Consider the following 18760-nt stretch of genomic DNA (forward strand, 5'->3'; position numbering starts at 1 on the left):
GCAGCAACTCCTCAGTTCAATGTTGCATCAATTAAGACAACAACAGAGCAGTGACTCAGAGTGCTTAATGTTGGAGCTTGAAGCCGAGTCAGGGAGGGAGGTAGAGGTAGCTCGGTCAAAGTGTGATGTGAAGGCAGTTAAGGATGGGGTTAGGCGGAGGGATTAGGACAGAGTTCCATAAGGTCGGGGGGTACTGGCTGAAAGCACGGCAGCTAATGGTAGAGCTGAGCGAAGGGGACAAAACCTCTGACAACTTAATGCACAGTAGGTAGTGCATTGTAATGTTAGCCTACAGTAAGAGTTCAAGTCCCGATATGGGGCTTGGAAACCCTTTGGGCTGGTGTTTCTCTCACCGCCCACCCCTCTCCCCACCCACTACGGTTTTTGTTAAAGAAAGCATTAATAATTTTTTTTGCAACAATCTGAATGAGTCATTTCATCATTTTTAGTTTTCATCAATAAAGTGAAAAATGTAGGTTGGAAGTAAAATATATCTCTCAATAGCACCAATCAAATCCCCGCAATTTCTGCAAAAATGTGTCAACACCCCACCCCACCCAATGTAATTTTCCACAAAATTTGTTAAATTTCCCCGCAATATTCCCCGAATATTTGGCAAATATTTCCACAATTTTCAACTGGCCCGGTCCATAATCTTATAACCCAGAGCACACTCTCAACTGAAGCAGTGAACAAAAGTACAGCCTTACTTGCTTTAATCGGGACCATACACTGAACAACTATTAGCCACTATGAGAGAATTTTTAATTTTGTCAGGTCGTAAGTTATTTTATTAAATAATAATGGGATAATATTTAAAGCAATGAAATACCAGCCTCATACCTGTTGTTCTCTACAGAGAGTTTGTACAGAGCAAAAATTATTTCTGCACATGCCAAGATTGCACCATGTCGTGTGTTCAAATCCATGCCCGTTGCTAAGACTAGCAATTGAGGCAAAGCTGGAAGAAACACACCAAATTGAGCACTGGTTACACCAACCTTCACACAAAACGATTAGACTGAAATGTTGATCAGTGATTTGCAATGATTATAAAGAAGTCAATTCGCAACACTTCATAACAGGTGTTTCGGTGCAGACCCACATTGCAAATTGAACTGTTCAATTCTCACTGTTGTTCTGAGAATGAAACCGATCTGATTCTACAAGATCACAGATGCATAAATTATATGGATCAGGTTTCAAAAACAACAATTTACACTAAATAGCACTTTCAAGTACGACTCAAAGCTCTCTACGACTGAATGGGAGCCCGAGCTGGGAGGGAGATGGAGTGGTTGGGAGCATTGGGTGAAATGCATAAAGAGGTAGGTCTTTAGTTTTGAAAGCAGAAAGTGAGAGGGTGAGGAGAATAATAATAATTAATCCTTGCATTTGATATAGCGCTTTTCACGTCTTCTAGACGTCCCAAAGCGCTTCACAGAATAGACTGTAAAGTGAATTGACTGTATATTTGTGGGCAAATGCGGCAGCCAATTGCGCACAGCAGTGTCCCACAAACAGTCATGGATTGAAAATGACCAATTTATTATTGTTTTGTTTTTTTGGAGGGATTATTATTAGGCTCTGTGTGGAGTAAGGAAACTTGCCCAAGGTTTGACCTGCCTGGAATTGAACTCAGGTCTCTCACTTGCAAAGCGAGTGCTCTAACCACTGAGCTACTCCACATAGATTTCAGAATAGTTCCAAAGGGTTCCTAAAGCTCACCTGCTGATGGTGGGCAGAGCGAATGGGAGGCCTAAAGCAAGCGGAGCTTGTGGAGCAAAGCAAAGTGGCTGGAGAAGTAGGGTCAAAGGAGATCACAGAGGTAGGGTTGAGGCATTTGATGGTAAAAACGAAGATTTTAAAAGTTGCACTTGTGCTATTAGCATTACCATTCAAATTAGTACATGAACAAAGAATACAGCTGCACCTTACTTTGTCACTCACCAGTGTTTGCCATGTATTCTGGGGCATGTTGGGTCAGGTTGTGCAGGCTCTTGGCTGTGAGTTCCCGAATAGCACTGTCAAAGTAAAACAGCAATGCATCCTTTAGAGCACCTGTCGAATCATCATTCCCAGATACATCATAAGTTAATTTCAACGGTGTAGATTTCACTTGCACCTCCCTGTTGATTTAGATCGTAAATCATGGTACAACCCAAAATCCGGGTCGTGATCAATGCCTCCTCTCTCCCCAAAACAAGGATTCCAGTTCCAGAGCCTCTGAACAGAGACTCTCCACTGAATGGAGTCCTGTAGCTAAGTGATTAGAGCACTTGCGGGTGGGAGCAGAGAGGGGTGAGGAGAGGAAAAGATACTGTAAAAGATCATTCACAGACTAAGCGAATGGGCAATTTATGGCAGATGCATCTTATCAGAGAAAAAATGTGAAGTAGCTCACATTAAATTAAATAATGGTGATGAAAATACACTTTAAATGGGGAAGCAGTAGGAGGGAGTAGATGAGCATACTCAAGTTGTTGTTGATGTTGATAGGCCGCATGGCCTTCTCTTGTTCCTATATGTCTTTTGTTCTTAAAAGATAGAATTGGTGCCTACATTGAGGAAAACTTCTCCTTAATGAAAATTTCCTTCCTAATCAGCACAGATTTTTTCCCCTTTCCCCAGGACAGAAAACTCAAGGTTGATCCCACGCACACAGCTCAGGAAGATATCAGAGACCCAGGATAGATGGTCTTATGAAGAAAATTCTCTCAAAAAGAAAATACTCCTCCAGCCTTTCATTCGCCTTTGATGACCCTGCTGTAAAAGAGGCTTTAATTTACATTACTGAGGGTTTGAAAGTTTACAGATAATAATAATATTGCATTTGATATAGCATCTTTCTTGTTGGGTGGCGTCTCAAAGCACCTCACAGGATTTACTGTAAAACACCATGAACTCATTTTGTAGGCAAGCAAATGAAGATGAGATCATTCTAACAACATAACATCAAAATAATGGATTACAAGCCTAAGACAATAATGCTATGTAAGTGGATTGTTTTAGGTTTACAGTGCTGTTGTTTTAGGGAAATGGCTGGTGAGAGTAAATCCTGATCTAGGATACACCAACACTTACCAATTACACATTATGCTAACAAAAGCCACACCTGAATGAAACCACCTCTGAATACATTAAATCTCTGTATCATCAGAAAGCATAGAAAAAACTGTTAACACAGCAAATTAAACCCGACTGTTTGCATCTGTCGTAGGGCAAGATATACAACATTTGTCACTGTAGGCTGGTTATTGCTAAAATGAGTAATGGGGTTGAAATAATTCTCAGTAACAAGTTGTGCCAAGTTTTACAACAGTGGAGGCAAAAAGCCAATTTAACCACCTGCTTTGCAGACGGCCACCTACTGTGTGCACTCCCTGAAATGATCCCTAGACTGTACCACAAAGGAAATGCAGGGATGGCAGCTGACATTTGACAATCTATTGCATTCAAGGATTGTGGGTCTCAGCATCGCTTTTAGCTTCTTGCAATTAAAACAGCACTTTTTAGAGAGGGACAGGCAGAGCAGGGGAGAGGAGGAAGAATTTTGAAACATCTCAAAGCGCTTTAATTACTCAAATGCAGTGATGTTATGTAGGCAATCACATGGCTAATTTGTGCAAAGTAAGATCCCACAATCAGCCTAATATAAATGACTAATTAATCAAGACAATTGATGGCTAGAATACTAACTCTAATTAGAAAACTCCCTTCTCTTTTAAGTCGTTCCAATTGTTCTTTAACATCCACCCGAAGAACAAATGGACAGCAACTGGGTTTAGCTTCTCCTCCAAAACGGGTGGAGCAGATAGATCCAGTGAGGAACTGGAACCAGCACAGGCCGAATGACCTCTTCCTCTGCTCTAAGCATTCTATGATGGTGTAAATTCACAAGCTTTTCAGCGTTAATGGCAATGATCTTTTCGTTGTCAGAAATTAATGTGCATTAATTACACATCGCATGAAGTAATTAATGGTCCGGGGTGGGGGGGTGATTTAACAATAAATACATCTCCTTCATTCCAGGTTAATTGACCCACAAGTGTTAAACCAACTTGAAAATACCACGTTCATCTTAAAATCTACCCTAGTTGCTCATTATTCTGAATATAAAGTTATATAAAAGCTTCAGTGCACACCTACTAAATACAAGTTAAATTTCTTACCAATCCCAATGGTTAAACTTCTTGCTTATCAGGTGGTCTATCAGCGGTTGAGTGTACTCGGGGAAACCAACAATGTAGACACTGAGGATTTGAAAGAATAAAAAGTCATTTTATTGCGATTTATGTATAATCTGAATTGCTGAGGAAGACAACACCACGATTACATTTGTATAGCGTCTTTCACGTTGGGAGGCCGTCCCAAGGCGCTCAGCATTTCAGACCCGAGCTGGGGTCAGGGGGGAGAAGGGAGGGGAAGGGGGGGTGACCAATGGCATGGTCGAAGAGGAGGGTTTTGAGGCGGGACTTGAAAGAGACTAAGGAGGGGGCAAGGCGGAGACATGAGAAGGGGGTAATTTGCGATATGTAGGTATCCAGATTTCAGGAACTCTCATCATCTGCTGATTTCCATCTAACTCTCAGAATTTACCAGCAATGCTGTTTGGCTGTAATTAAATTTCATGGATTAATATTGGAGTAGAATTCCAGTCAGTGGGTCGGACCAAGACATAAATGCATCTTAACCCTAAATTGTGCACATTATTCAATGTGAAAGGCACCTTGTGAAGAATGTTTGTTTAAAAGGAGTTTGGATAGTACATATAAAGAAGGTCTCTGTAGGTCTCTAACCATTCAATGGCAAGTGCCACTGGCAGACAGATCATGTAATAATCACGTGGGTTGGTTCACAGTTCAAAAGTTACCTGATCTTCAGATAGCAGTGGGTACGATTCCCAACTGCAAAGTAATCTGCTGCAGTGAGTATATCGATCCCATGAGGAAATGTGCCCTAAAGAAGAAAGGGCATTAGTTCCGTTAAGATAAAATTGTCAGATTAATAAAAGACATCCTCTACAAAGAGGAACAGAGAACACAGACCTTAGAGAGCACAGAGCTTATAGAGCCAGCACAGGCACATTAAGAGGAATTGCCTTGTGTGCTGTGTGCTGACCCTAGATCTTAAAGTTATTTAGGAAGTGTAAATCAATCTCTTAAAGAATGAATAAGAGCCACTCCGTTTCAAAGGAGCCCAGTGCAGGGAAGAATACTCTCTCCGACGTGGCAAATTCTTAACCACAAAAAGATTTAATCCTTCCTTCCTTTAAAAGGTAAACATCTGGCGTTATTTTTTTCCATCTCACGAACATGTGAAATGCCGTCTCTCAACACTACGCTCTTCCATAAGTACCTCTCCTGCATATTCATGCAGATCAGAATCATAACAAACTATTGTTCAACCTACTTATGTACTGCCATACTTTCGAGCAGAGACACTGGCAAGTAGGTGTTTAGCTCCAAGCCGCATGGAATATTTATCGGGGCAAAAGGTATGTGAGAGTGAGGTTTGACTGGAGAAAAACACCATAAGACAAATAGCTTAGTTCTGTGGTATCTTCTATATGCCAACAATTCTGTTTATTGACGTGCAAAAGTTTAACATAACAAAAGAAAACATGATTTTATTCTCTGCTCCTGGATATCCCGAGTCTTCTTGCAGTGGGGAAATCAGGTCTGGAGGTAATGACAGCTTACCTCCAGATCTATATGGGTGTCACCGACATTGGAGGTGAGGGAGGGATGGAAGCTGGCAATATTATGACAAAGGAGGAAAGCAGGCTTTGAGAGAGAGTTAGGACATGAAGTAACTTACCAACACACCAACAACAGTGGTTGAAGCAGAGTCCATAAATAGTTTTTACAAAGTAAATAAGACAAGTGCAGGAAGCCAGCTAGTTAGCGCCAAAAGCCAGGTGTACCATATTTTGGTACTGCGTGGGTCCACAGTAGCCATGTGTTCCAAGCAACCCTTTGCTCAACCAGGACACATTCCATCAGGGTCACCTTGTATCTAGGCTGACCTCTACTAAAGCAGGTATAGTTAACGTTTCATTTTTTTCTCTTTCTTCCTCTTATTTTTTAGGCAAGAACTTAGTTACATAGAACTTCAGTTTCAAAATGTCAAGTTAAGTATAACCTGAGCAATTTCCCAGTCAAATGCTGGATATGCTTCATTCTCAAAGTTTCATTATTCTCTGTGGCTCAACAAACTTTGAAGTAAAATAAAGCAATGTTGATTGCCTGACTCATCACTGAATCTTGGAGGTGTGGACACGTTCTCAATCCCCGTGAGCCAAAATCTCGATCGCATTTTTTTTGGCTTAAAAAACCTCCTGTCTCTTTGACTGTATTTTGTCACCTAGAAGTGTCCTTTGCTAAGTACTTTGAAACATTCCTTTATGTGAATAAAACTGCAAGTTTGTTGAAATATTGTGACCCTATTGGAAACCCCAAACTGTAACAGCTGATTCTAATCCCATTTTCTATGATCAGCACAGAACAAACTGAAACTGGCAGGTGGTATTGTCTAATTAATGAGCTGCATACAGTAAGTACTTCAAACTACTATACTGTATGCAGATTTTCACACAATAGTAATAAAGAATAATAAACATGGTTACAGTACCTGCCGTCCAACGTTCTCTTGGAAAGCAGCCTGAAGAGACAGTTCATGGATGAAAAATAAATAAGTATTAGTTTCAGGTGCATACTGTCACATACCACAGCCAACAAGAACTTGCATTTATAAAGCGCCCTTCATGCGGGGTAGAGTCTCGGAAAGCTGAAAACAAATCATTTCCTCAGATCCAAGGATGGTCACTCTGCTGCTCAAATGTTCCTCAGAACCAAACTTTGAATGCGCCTTTCTGTCCCTTTCCCATCATGTGGCCTCCCACCTGATCACCTCTGTTAAGTTAGGGGGAATTTGAGTGGAGGAATGGGAGAGATCAAGTCCGCTGGGACGTCTCTAATGTGACAATAGATATCTCTATGGAGAATCTCTGTGTAGATTGGGAAAGAGAAACAATATCAGACTGAAATCCCAAAGTGGAGTCCTGTAGCTCAGTGGTTAGAGCACTCGTTTTGCAAGTGAGAGACCTGAGTTCAATTCCAGGCAGAGGGCGAAACCTTGGGCAAGTTTCCTTACTCCACACAGAACCTAATAATAATCCCTCCAAAACAAAAAAAAAACAATAATAAAAAAAAAAATTGGTCATTTTCAATCTACGACTGTTTGTGGGACATTGCTGTGCGCAATTGGCTGCCGCGTTCGTCCACAAATATACAGTCAATTCACTTTACAGTGTGTTCTGTGAAGCGCTTTGGGACGTCCTCCCGACGTGAAAAGCGCTATATCAAATGCAAGGATTATTATTATTATTATTATTAAAGACTTTGTTTTATTTCATTTCCTTTTCTGTGTTTGAAATAATACTATGTGAAATACAGGAATCCCTACAGCGATGGAAAGACTAGAAATAATATATATAATTTTCTTTTAAGAACTAACATTATGGGATATAGTACATAGATACTTCGGGACGTATGTGTATACGACTGCCAGGAAAGTGGAAGGTGAAATAGATGGACCTTGGTCTTTTTTCATCTAGTATTTCTTAGTTTTTATGTTCTTATATCTGTCAACTAATTCTTTTTCAGTAAGCCCTAATGTATCTTGTACAAGTCATAAATGTATTTAGACCCAGATTTATAGGTGTTTAAGTATATCATCATTCCAAACAGGCCCAGGTACAAACCTGAGCCGTGACTCATGCTTATTGAAATATCATCTATAGCAACCATCATAACTCAACAAAAAAGGACTGGATTAAAAAAAAGACGAGTTTCACTGAAGGTGGAGTTGAAACTGTACCAAGTAACAGCGGATCAACAGGATAAACCCGACTAAAGCTGAGGTTAATAAAACTTGCTCTCAACAGAATTTTTATTCAATCGACCAAAGGAAGCAATTCTACTTATGTTATATTAAAGAAAACTGGAGGACATGAATTCATTCTGGGTTCTCTATTTTACAACTGTAATCAGTATGTTGCAGTCGGTGGCACTCTTGCCTCTAGGTCAACAGTTTGTGGTTTTAAGCCTCATATCAGGATTCAAGTTCATATTGGGAGAAATTTTAGTTTTTTCCTTAGGATCATTTTAGACCGTCACAATTTGGCAAATTGTTGAAATCAGTCTCAGTTTTGGAGTCAGTTTTCTGTATTTCTTAAAAGAGCTTACAGAAATCTGGTTTCACAATGAAGGCTGCATTTGCGACTTTGGATTCTCTAAAAAGCTGTAGATTAAGAGTAAATTTTGACCAAGGTGGAATTTTGCTGAGAATACAAATTTTTTTTTTTTTTTTTTTTTTTTGGAGTGGGTAGTGGGTCAGCCAGGTCTCTGACACGTGCAGAAACCTATCATCATGCTTAGGAGTATCCAAACCAAGCTGAGATTTCCATGTATCCATCCCACCTACACATGGAAATTCCAGGGTTAGATTATTGGAATGGAATGCGCACTCTCTCTCTCTTCCTGAAAGAACGCATCTGAGCCAGGCTGGCGGTTACTTGGTCACAGAAGACTTACCGAGGCAGCTCTGCGACAGTTTACATTCCGGTCAAATATTGCAGCTATCACCAACGAGCTAAAGAGAGATTTTTTTTAAAAAAATAGCATATTATGGTCAATGCTTCAGGCAAAACTTAGAAATTATGTTTATACATAAATATTCCTAAAAATCATATCTGAAACGAGTAATTGGATTTACGTTGGAAGTAAGAAAAATGATAGTGCCTTTCAAATTGGGAAGACAACTCAAAGCATTTCAGAGCTGACTGGGAGCCTGATGTAGAGCGGGTGGAATAAGGTGATCAAAAGTGCAGCCAAGAACAAAGATAGTAAAGCGAGTTTTAATGGTGGGGAGGGAGGGGCCAGCCAGAGGAACTCGAGGATGTAGTTCCAGAAAGTGGGCAGAATGGCTGAGAGCTCATCGCATTGGGCAGGGAAAAGGCAACAGGCCAGTTTTAGCTGAGCCTTGGGAGCTGACGGAGAACCCAGAGTGGAAAGGGTTGCAGAAGGTTATTGAGGTAGGCTGGGCGAGGCTGAGGAGGACAGGATGAAAGTAGGGAGAGAGGGGGGAGGATGAGAGTAGGCAAAGGCATGCTGAGGAAGATGGGTCAGAGCAGGGGTAGGAGTTGGCAGTGAATGGAGCAAGGCTGTATTTTCTATTTCAAAATGTGACCGAGGAAGACAGACAGATTATACATCTTTTTATTCATCTCTATTATTGAAACTAATTAATTGAACAACTATTACATTAAAATAATTTATATTTGCAGCGTTCTACCAATACCAAGGTAATAAACTATCAGCTAGAAAGCCCTAAATATATTACTATGATACAGTACAAAGTGATTTACCTCATAAGCATTTGTCAAAGGGAATTGAATAAATATTTGACGAAGAACAATACAAAAAGGGATGGAGAAGGGATCGTAGAATTGGGATTAGAGTTGACTAGTTCCAGTGGAGGTGCTAACATAGCGTAGACCTGATGGACCAAATGGTCTGCGCTGTCATTTCTTGAATTTTATGTCTAAATCTCTTATGGAAATACGACTATTGCGACAGAAACGGAGGAAACAATACCAATACAAGCTAATAGAAGCGCTGCTTAGATACAATATGCAATGCTGTTGGTTCCCACGTTATCCCACAAAAATACAATCTACAGTAAATTCTGTGAAGCACTTTAATAATAATCCTTGCATTTGATATAGCGCTTTTCACGTCTTCTAGACGTCCCAAAGCGCTTCACAGAATAGACTGTAAAGTGAATTGACTGTATATTTGTGGGCAAATGCGGCAGCCAATTGCGCACAGCAATGTCCCACAAACAGTCGTAGATTGAAAATGACCAACTTTTTTATTATTGTTTTTGGTTTTGGAGGGATTATTATTAGGCTCTGTGTGGAGTAAGGAAACTTGCCCAAGGGTTTAGCCCTCTGCCTGGAATTGAACTGAGGTCTCTCCTTGCAAAGCGAGTGCTCTAACCACTGAGCTACATGACTTGAAATGCATTTGACAATGCGATAAGATGCTATATCACACACGAGGATTATTATTATGAAATGGCTCTTTCCCAGTTAAAAGCTACTTTGAGACAGGTTACATTTTAATATGCCTCCCTCGCTCCCCGCCTCTCTCTCTCTCTCTCTCTCTGGTAAGAGAAGTATGAAAAAAATTGTCTTCAACTCTTTCAGCTTATGAATGCTTTTCACTGTAAGCAGTTATCTTTAAAACAAAGAGGATTTTAATGGAAAAGTACAGACTATAGCAACGCAGCAACATGTCTTAACTTGTTATCAGACTCGTATAACTTGTCCAGCAACAAATGGAAGGCAACCAACTACATTTCTGAGATACAGTCTTCTCTTTCACGTCAGTGGAACAAGATGTCATTTCGAAATCTACTGAACGCAGGAATATGAAACTGCATGCGCGGCCTGTGCAGGTATAAGTCATAAACCAGAGAATAGTTCTGGAGCGTTTCTAGTGCACATAGTTGGTCTTGCATCTTAAGAGGGTCAAAAGTTCAGCTTCAATTGACAATCCTAACCTAGACTTGCTTCACCGCCCCAGAACAAATAGACTACACCTGAACATTCAGTCTCGGAGTCATGAAAATATTTCTGGCAAAAATGTTTTCCAATTTTAAACCCTGCCCGAAGGCTTCTTTTCCTTCTGCTGCAATGAGGCTCCATGACGCCCCCTGAGACTTATCCAAGACTTATGTAGAAAAGGGCGATTGTTCGATGGGCTGCTTCTTGACACCCCCAGCAGCCACATTTGGCTGTCCAGGCAATGGGTTGGCCACAACTGAAGTTGGCAGTACTCAAAGCAGGAGCATTCGCAATGAGAATCGGCAGATTATTTAGCTGGGGAACGGAAACATAGTCAATTCCTAATTCTGCCTTCAACAATAAATCGCATTTATGCAGCATCTTTCACGTCAGGAGAACAATCCTGTTCACCCAACGTTCTCACATCTGGGTGGAAATCCCAAAAAGCGGTCTCTGAAGAGCAATCAGGAGTGGGAATTGGGGCTGATTTTCTCTAATCTCTAATTGTTAAAGACAATTGTGGCTCAACTACGTGAAGGATCAAGTGGTCAATAAAGCACCAAACATTTAAAAAGTCAGTGTCTTGGTGCTTCACTGAGGTCTTCTCCTAATCCATTTCTCCTTCTAATTTATAACTATAGAGGCAGAAAAGTTTAACGAGTCAGGGTTGGGCAAACAACCAACTTTCTACCATGTAATTCAAAGTTAGAAATGAACTGAGACTGCAAAAAATATTTGCTTACATCAATAATTTGTAGAAACTCGGATTTGTTTAAATTTAAGGCCAGAAAATAGTGGTTTTACTTCATGCACATGCAAAACAAAAACTAAATTCGATTTGTTTGTAATTATTTTCATTTTACATGAGCAAACGTGTGTAAAAAAATATAATCCCTGGTAATCGAGTTGGGAGGGTTCCGTAGAACCAAGCATGTCTGCCTGCTTGATACCTGATATTCTGGTGAGCAGGGAGGGTACAGGGAGGTGGCTTTATTGTGGTCATGCATGTTTTGAATCCATGGCACGCAAGTTAAGGCACTACAGATTATCCATCTTTCTTAGCATGTGAAGCAGCAGGCGCTTGGAACTCTAACCTTGGCTTTAGAATTCATGAACGTCAGACTCTATCTTAAAACTAACCAAAATTTATGCTAAAGAAACTCGTCAACACTCCCAACATCAGGCAGATTAAACAAGATTTCTAACTCCTACTCCAAAAAACACTATCACTGAAGACTGGGGAGATTTTGCATATGAAATCAGACCTATACTGTACACAGGCAATTCAGAACGTGGCTTGGAGTACAATTGCACAATACCAAAAAAGTTTGGATGAAGAAGGCCCTTTGGCCCCTACCCCTGTTCACACTACCAGAATACCAACTCCTGTTACTTTTGTAATGCTTGTTAGGATTAGTTTTCGCATTACTGAGGTCAATCTTAAACAACAACAACAAAATTACATTTATAGAGCGCCTTTCAAGTCGAGAGTACTTCCCAAAGCGCTGAACAGTTAGGTGTCAGGGCCCGAGCATCGGGGAGGGATGGGGTAGGGGTGAAGGAAGGCAGAGAGGTGGGAGGGCAACCAAAGGCACGGTCAAAGAGAAAGGTCGAGACCAGCCTTGAAGGATGCAAGGGAGGAAGCGAGGCGAAGGGACCATGGGATGGAGATCCAGAGTGTGTGGGGCAGAGAGGCTGAAAGCCCGGCCACCGATGGTAGGGCGGGTCGGGCGGGAGACATGGAGCAGGCCGGAGCCTGATGAATGGAGGGAGAGGGAAGGTTGGTAGGGAGTTAGCAGGTCAGAGAGGTAGGAGGGGGCAAGGCCATGGATGGCCTTAAAGGTGAGGACAAGGATCTTGAACTTGATCCTCTGGGGGATGGGGAGCCAGTGGAGTCGGACGAGGGTGGGAGTGATGGGGTCACGGAGCGTGGTACAGCTTGTGAAGGGAAGAGCTAGGAAGGCCAATGAGGAGGGAGTTTCTGTAATCGAGCCTTGATGTGACGAATGCTTGGGTGAGGGTTTGGGCAGCCTGAGGGGTGAGGCAGTAGCGGAGTCTGGCAATGTTGCGGAGGTGGTGGTAGGCAGTGCCGGTCATGGGGCAGATGTGGGTGAGAAAAGACAGTTCGGGGTCAAACAAGATACCCAGGTTCCTGACTGGCTTAGTGAGGTTGAGTGTGCAGCCGTGGAGGCTGATGCTGCCAGCGCCTGTGTTGCGGAGGCGCTGGCACGAACCAATCAGGAGGGCCTCGGTCTTTCTGACGTTGAGTTGGAGAAAGTTGTCCCTCGTCCAGGACTTGATGTCGGTCAGGACGCCAGTAGTCCTCGAGTTCAGGGTGGAGGCAGAAAGATAGAGTTGGGTGTCATTAGCATACATGTGGAAATTTACCACATGTCTGCGGACAATATCACCGAGGGGGAGCATGTAGAGGGTGAAGAGGAGAGGACCGAGGACAGAGCCCTGAGGAACACCGCACGAGACAGTGTGGGGGCTGGAGGAGAAGCGGTTTGCTACGACGAAGTGGAGGCGGTGTGAAAGGTGGGACCTGAACCAGTCAAGGACAGAACCTTGAAGGTTGAGGTGGGAGGAGAGGCAATGGAGGAGGATTGAATGTTCCACAGTGTCAAAGGCGGCGAAGAGGTTGAGGAGGACGAGGAGGTAGAGGGAGCCCTGGTCACACATGGTCAGGATGTCATTTGTGACCTTGACCAGAGCAGTTTCCGTGCTGTGGGCAGCACAGCATAGGCATAGAATGGGCGATAAATTATATTTATTGATGGATAAGAATCTTTGGACTTTACGTTTCATCATATGAAACAGGAGAGAAAATGAGGCATAATGGAACACAGTGTAACGAACAACATGTCAACTATCTGTTCACATGTCTAACCACATGTCCTCTCGTCCACATAGGGGCTCTGGCTCAGAAGCGGAAATGAAGTGCAACATTAGCAAAACTTTTTAGGTGTATGTTGCATGTCACCAGGTTTGAGATTTTTCCTAAACAGTGATTAGAAAAATCCAGATGAGTACAGGATTAAAAGAGAGAGACCACATAGTTAAGAGAGAGACACACCACTAAGGGACATCCTCCCAAAGTGAAACCCGCTATACAAACGCAATTTTTTTTTTGTTGTTAAAAATGGATTTCCATACTATTTTCATATCTACAAATTGTGGCTCACTCCTGTATCCAGATTTAGGTAATACCAAGTGAACCAACTTCCTGCTAAAATAAGGCCTGAAAACTCTTAAGAACAAACTGTTGAATAAACTCATTCGACAAGACGATAAAATCACCTGAAACAGATTGCGCTAAACGATACACATAAGCCTTGTGTGAAAAGATACGTAGCTCAAAGCAGTGAGGCACATTTCCTGGTTTTGTGGGATATGCAATCCTGCCCTCCAGTCAAGCTATCTCAGGTTTGTCATTTTAACTCTAAGCTCAACATGCACCCTCCCTTCTGTTAATCACAAACAACGTAGTACCCTGGGGGAAGATGACATTTTTCATTATTACACTGCAAGCACTGTTTGCAATTTATGTCACTATGTGCAGCCAGTGTTCATTTCTAAATGACATGATCAGATGCCCTGGAAGATTATTAGTTCATTGGTTTTATGATTTTCATTCATCTTTGCCAAAGAAGTGCTTGGAATATGCTATTAAACATGCCAAAGATTATCTTGCAAACAACAAAGGCATAGTCTGCAGGCTGTTGGACCTGAACCTGTTTTGTGTTGTTGAAGTTGAATGAATCATAAAAAATAGCTGGTTGAAATAAAATCCCCATTTTTTCTTTTGCTTGAGGAGGCTGCAGGCAAAGCTTTCTGAACTTTAAGGTTAAACTCCGGTGGTAAATTAGGAAATAATGCATGGACAAGACCCCCATTAGAAAGAAAGAAATTTCATTTCTATAGCTCCTTAGCATGTTGTAAAGTACTTCACAATAATTACTGTCAAATGTCATGACCATTTATGTACTTAAGCACAGCAGACATTTTGCACACAAATAATTGTTAAATGAATGACTGATTGAACTGGAGAGCCTTTGGCCAGGACACTGGCCATACTGTTTCTCTTTTTCCAACAGTATGGGTTCTTTCACATTCACATCAAGAATATGTAGCCCTAAATTCAGTTCAAATGACAGCAAGTATGACAGTACAGCGCTCCTCCAAAAGTGTACTGGAGTGTCAGCACAGACTGTGAACTCGTAGTTCTAATGCGAGGTTTGAATCTGAAAGGCAAGAGTGCTACCTACTGAGCTGTCAGTGATTTAACCACCTGGTCTAATTTTCTTCAAGTAGCCAATTTGCATATAGCAATGTCTTCAAACAGTTCTGAAGTGAATGACCAATTTTATTTGTGAGCTTGTTGTCCAGGGCACCAGAGAGAAACTCTCTTTTCCAAGTAGAATTTTTTGAAGAGGTGACTGCGAGGGTTGATGAGGGAAATGCGGTGGACGCTATTTACATGGATTTCAAATAAGCTTTCGACACAGTACCGCATAAGAGATTAATAAAAAAATTAGAGGCCCACGGTATTAAGGGGAGAGTGGCAGTTTGGATTAAGAACTGGCTGAGTGACAGAAAGCAGAGGGTGGTGGTTAATGGGTGTTTCTCGAAATGGAAGGAGGTGTGCAGTGGTGTCCCCCAGGGATTGGTATTGGGACTACTTCTCTTTCTAATATATATTAATGATCTGCCTGAAAGGGTAGTGAAGTCCGATTCGATAACAGCTTTTAAGAGAGAACTGGATAGGTATCTGGGGAAGACGGGTTTGCAGGGTTATGGGGAGAAAGCTGGTGATTGGGGTTAGTGAAAGTGACGCTCTGTCAAAGAGCCGCACAGACTCGATGGGCTGAATGGCCTCCTTCTGTGCCGTAACATTCTATGAATCTGTGAATCTATGAATCTAGTAGGAATATAAGATTTTGCTCGGTGAAAGAAGACCAAGGTCCATCTAGTTCACCAATCACCATCCTGGCAGTCGCTTGAAATCTCTTGTTCCAAACTATATACTGATAAGAAAAGTAGTGTCAAGAGACCTTTAACCATCCACCTAACAACCTTTCATTAGTCTCATCCAAAGGACAGCAATTCCAACAGTTTAACAGGGTCTTAAATTTAAATAAAGCTAACTTTGCAGATATGAGGGAAGAATGAGCTAAAATAGACTGGGGAATTAGGTTAATGGATGTGACAATAGACCAACAGTGGCAAACGTTTAAAGATGTAGTGCAAAATTCTCAGCGGTCACATATTCCCTTGAGGAATAAGAGTAACACAGGGAAAGCAGTTCATCCGTGGCTAACTAGAGCAGTTAGAGAAAGTATAAAACTGAAAGAAAAGGCCTATAAAACTGCCAAAAAGAGTAGCAAACCTGAGGACTGGGAGTGTTTTAGGGACCAACAAAGGAAAATCAAAAACCTCATCAAGAGTGAGAAAATGGATTATGAGGGCAAGCTCGCTAGGAAAATTATAATAATAATTATAATAATAATAATCCTTGCATTTGATATAGCGCTTTTCACGTCGGGAGGACGTCCCAAAGCGCTTCACAGAACACACTGTAAAGTGAATTGACTGTATATTTGTGGGCGAACGCGGCAGCCAATTGCGCACAGCAATGTCCCACAAACAGTCGTAGATTGAAAATGACCAACTTTTTTATTATTGTTTTTGGTTTTGGAGGGATTATTATTAGGCTCTGTGTGGAGTAAGGAAACTTGCCCAAGGGTTTCGCCCTCTGCCTGGAATTGAACTGAGGTCTCTCCCTTGCAAAGCGAGTGCTCTAACCATTGAGCTATAGGATTCCACAAAGGACTCCACGTTAAGACAGATTGTAAAAGTTTTTATAAATACATTAAGAGGAATAGACTAGCAAAAGTAAATATGGGTCATTTACAGGCAGAAACGAGGAATTATAATGGGGGATAAGGATATGGCAGAGTCCCTAAATAAATAGATAAATAAATGTTAGAAGACACAAGAAGTTTATCAGAAATAGAGATGAACCAAGAGGCTAATGATAGGAAGCAACTTAGGGAAATTTAATTAGCAAAGAATTGGTGCTCGGGAAATTATTGGCATTAAAAAGTGACAAGTTCCCTGGACCTGATGGTTTGCATCCCAGGGTTTTAAAAGAGGTCGCTCATGAGATAGTGGAGGCCTTGTGTCTGATCTTCCAAAATTCTTTGGATTCTGGAACAGTTCCCATTGATTGGAAGATCACAAACGTCACACCACTATTTAAGAAGGGTGAGAGAGAAAATATGGGGAACTGTAGACCAGTTAGTCTGACATCGGTGGTAAGGAAAATTCTAGAAGCCTTAATTAAGGATGTCATAGTGGGATACTTAGAGGATCACAATATGATTAAACAGAGTCAACATGGCTTTACAAAAGGGAAGTCATGCTTAACAAATCTTTCAGATTTTTTTGAGGACATATCAAGTAGATTAGATAGGGGGGAATCAGTGGATGTAGTGTATTTAGATTTCCAAAAGGATTCAATATGGTGCCGCATTGATTCACAAGATTAGGGCCCATGGAATTAAGGGGAATATATTAGCATTGAATGAAGAATGGCTAACAGGAAGAAAACAAAGAGTAGGGATAAACGGGTCCTTCTCAGATTGGCGGGATGTGACTCGTGGAGTGCTACAAGGATCAACTATTTACTATCTATATCAACGATCTAGATGAGGACATCAAACTTAATATATCCAAATTCGCGGATGACACTAAACTAGGAGGGAGAGTAAACACCGAGGATGACATTAAAAAAATGCAACGAGATATAGATAGGCTAGGGGAGTGGGCAAATAGGTGGCAGATGAAGTATAATGTGAGGTCATCCAACTAGGTGGCAAAAACAATAGAGCAGATTATTTTTTAGAAGGGGAGAGACTTGACAGTGTTAGCGTTCAGAGGGACTTGTGTGTCCTTGTCCACCAGTCACAAAAAGTTAAGTTTGCAGGTACAGCAGCAGTTAGGAAGGCTAATGGTATGTTGGCATTTGTTACAAAAGGGTTAGAATATAAGAGTAGGGAAGTCTTGCTGCAACTGTATAGGGCCCTGGTGAGACCACACCTAGAGTACTGTGTGCAGTTTTGGTCTCCTTATTTAAGAAAGTATGTACTCGCCTTGGAGGGAGTACAACGTAGATTCACTAGGATGGTACCAGGGATGAGGGGGATGAGTTATGGGAAGTTTAGGCCCATATTCTTTAGAATATAGAAGAATGAAAGGTGATCTTATAGAAACCTGTAAGATTATTAAGGGGCACGACAGAACAGATAGTGGCAGATTTTTTTCCTTGTTTGGAGAAACTATAACCAGGGGTCACAGTCTTAAAATTGGGGGTAAGCCCTTTCGCACTGAGTTGAGGAAAAAATTCTTCACTCAGAGGGTAGTGAATTTATGGAATTCTCTACCCCAAAGGGCTGTAGATGCTCAGTCCTTGAACATATTCAAGACTGAGATTGATAGATTTCTTGTAGATAAAGGGATTAAGGGATAAGGCGGGTAGGTGGAGTTAGAATAGATCAGCCATGATCTTATTGAATGTCGGGGCAGACTAGAGGGGCCGAATGGCCTACTCCTGCTCCTAATTTTTATGTTCTTATGTGTACTTCTTCCAGCATTAGACTGTTGGCCCGAGACAATGAGTTCAAAGCCCTGAAGTGAGGTTACAATCCACAACCTGTTGACTCAGAAGCGAAAGTGCCACCAACTGAGCCAAGCTGACACCAAAAATTCAAGATGATCACGAGAGGAAATGCTCGATAAATTAGAAAAAAAACTCATTACACATTAGAAAAAAAACTCATTACACAGAGAGTGTGGAAAGAGGAATTCTCTGCCATAATCTGGGGAGTGGGCAGGAAAGTAGGCTCAAATTAGGTGGCACATGTAAAGAAAAACTCTATGGTTACAGGGTGATCAGGGATGGGAACTGAATTTTCCCAGCTACGTGGTATATAGGAAAGATAGGCGATGTGGTAAACGAGGAGGGGGAGTGGCCCTGCTAATAAAGGATGGGATAAAAACAGTAGAGAGCAAAGATTTTAAATCTGAAAAGCAAGATATAGAGTCAGTATGGGTAGAGATACGTAA

At 41.5% G+C, this 18760-nt stretch overlaps 1 protein-coding gene across 2 annotated transcripts in view; it reads right to left on the bottom strand.

Moving 5' to 3' along the window:
* Positions 1 to 18760, bottom strand: part of tbcd (tubulin folding cofactor D) — a 151652-nt gene that overhangs the window by 56604 nt on the left and 76288 nt on the right. For both annotated transcript variants that reach the window (XM_042342494.1, XM_042342495.1), the window contains exons 15-20: positions 8598 to 8655; positions 6634 to 6663; positions 4874 to 4959; positions 4173 to 4253; positions 1951 to 2024; positions 844 to 961 (exon numbers count right to left, since the gene is read on the bottom strand). In XM_042342494.1, coding sequence (XP_042198428.1) covers positions 844 to 961; positions 1951 to 2024; positions 4173 to 4253; positions 4874 to 4959; positions 6634 to 6663; positions 8598 to 8655 — 447 coding nt within the window. The remainder of the gene's footprint in view (positions 1 to 843; positions 962 to 1950; positions 2025 to 4172; positions 4254 to 4873; positions 4960 to 6633; positions 6664 to 8597; positions 8656 to 18760) is intronic.

The sequence above is a fragment of the Callorhinchus milii genome, unplaced genomic scaffold, assembly GCF_018977255.1.
Source record: "Callorhinchus milii isolate IMCB2004 unplaced genomic scaffold, IMCB_Cmil_1.0 Scaffold20, whole genome shotgun sequence".
NCBI classification, from domain to species: Eukaryota; Metazoa; Chordata; class Chondrichthyes; order Chimaeriformes; family Callorhinchidae; genus Callorhinchus; species Callorhinchus milii.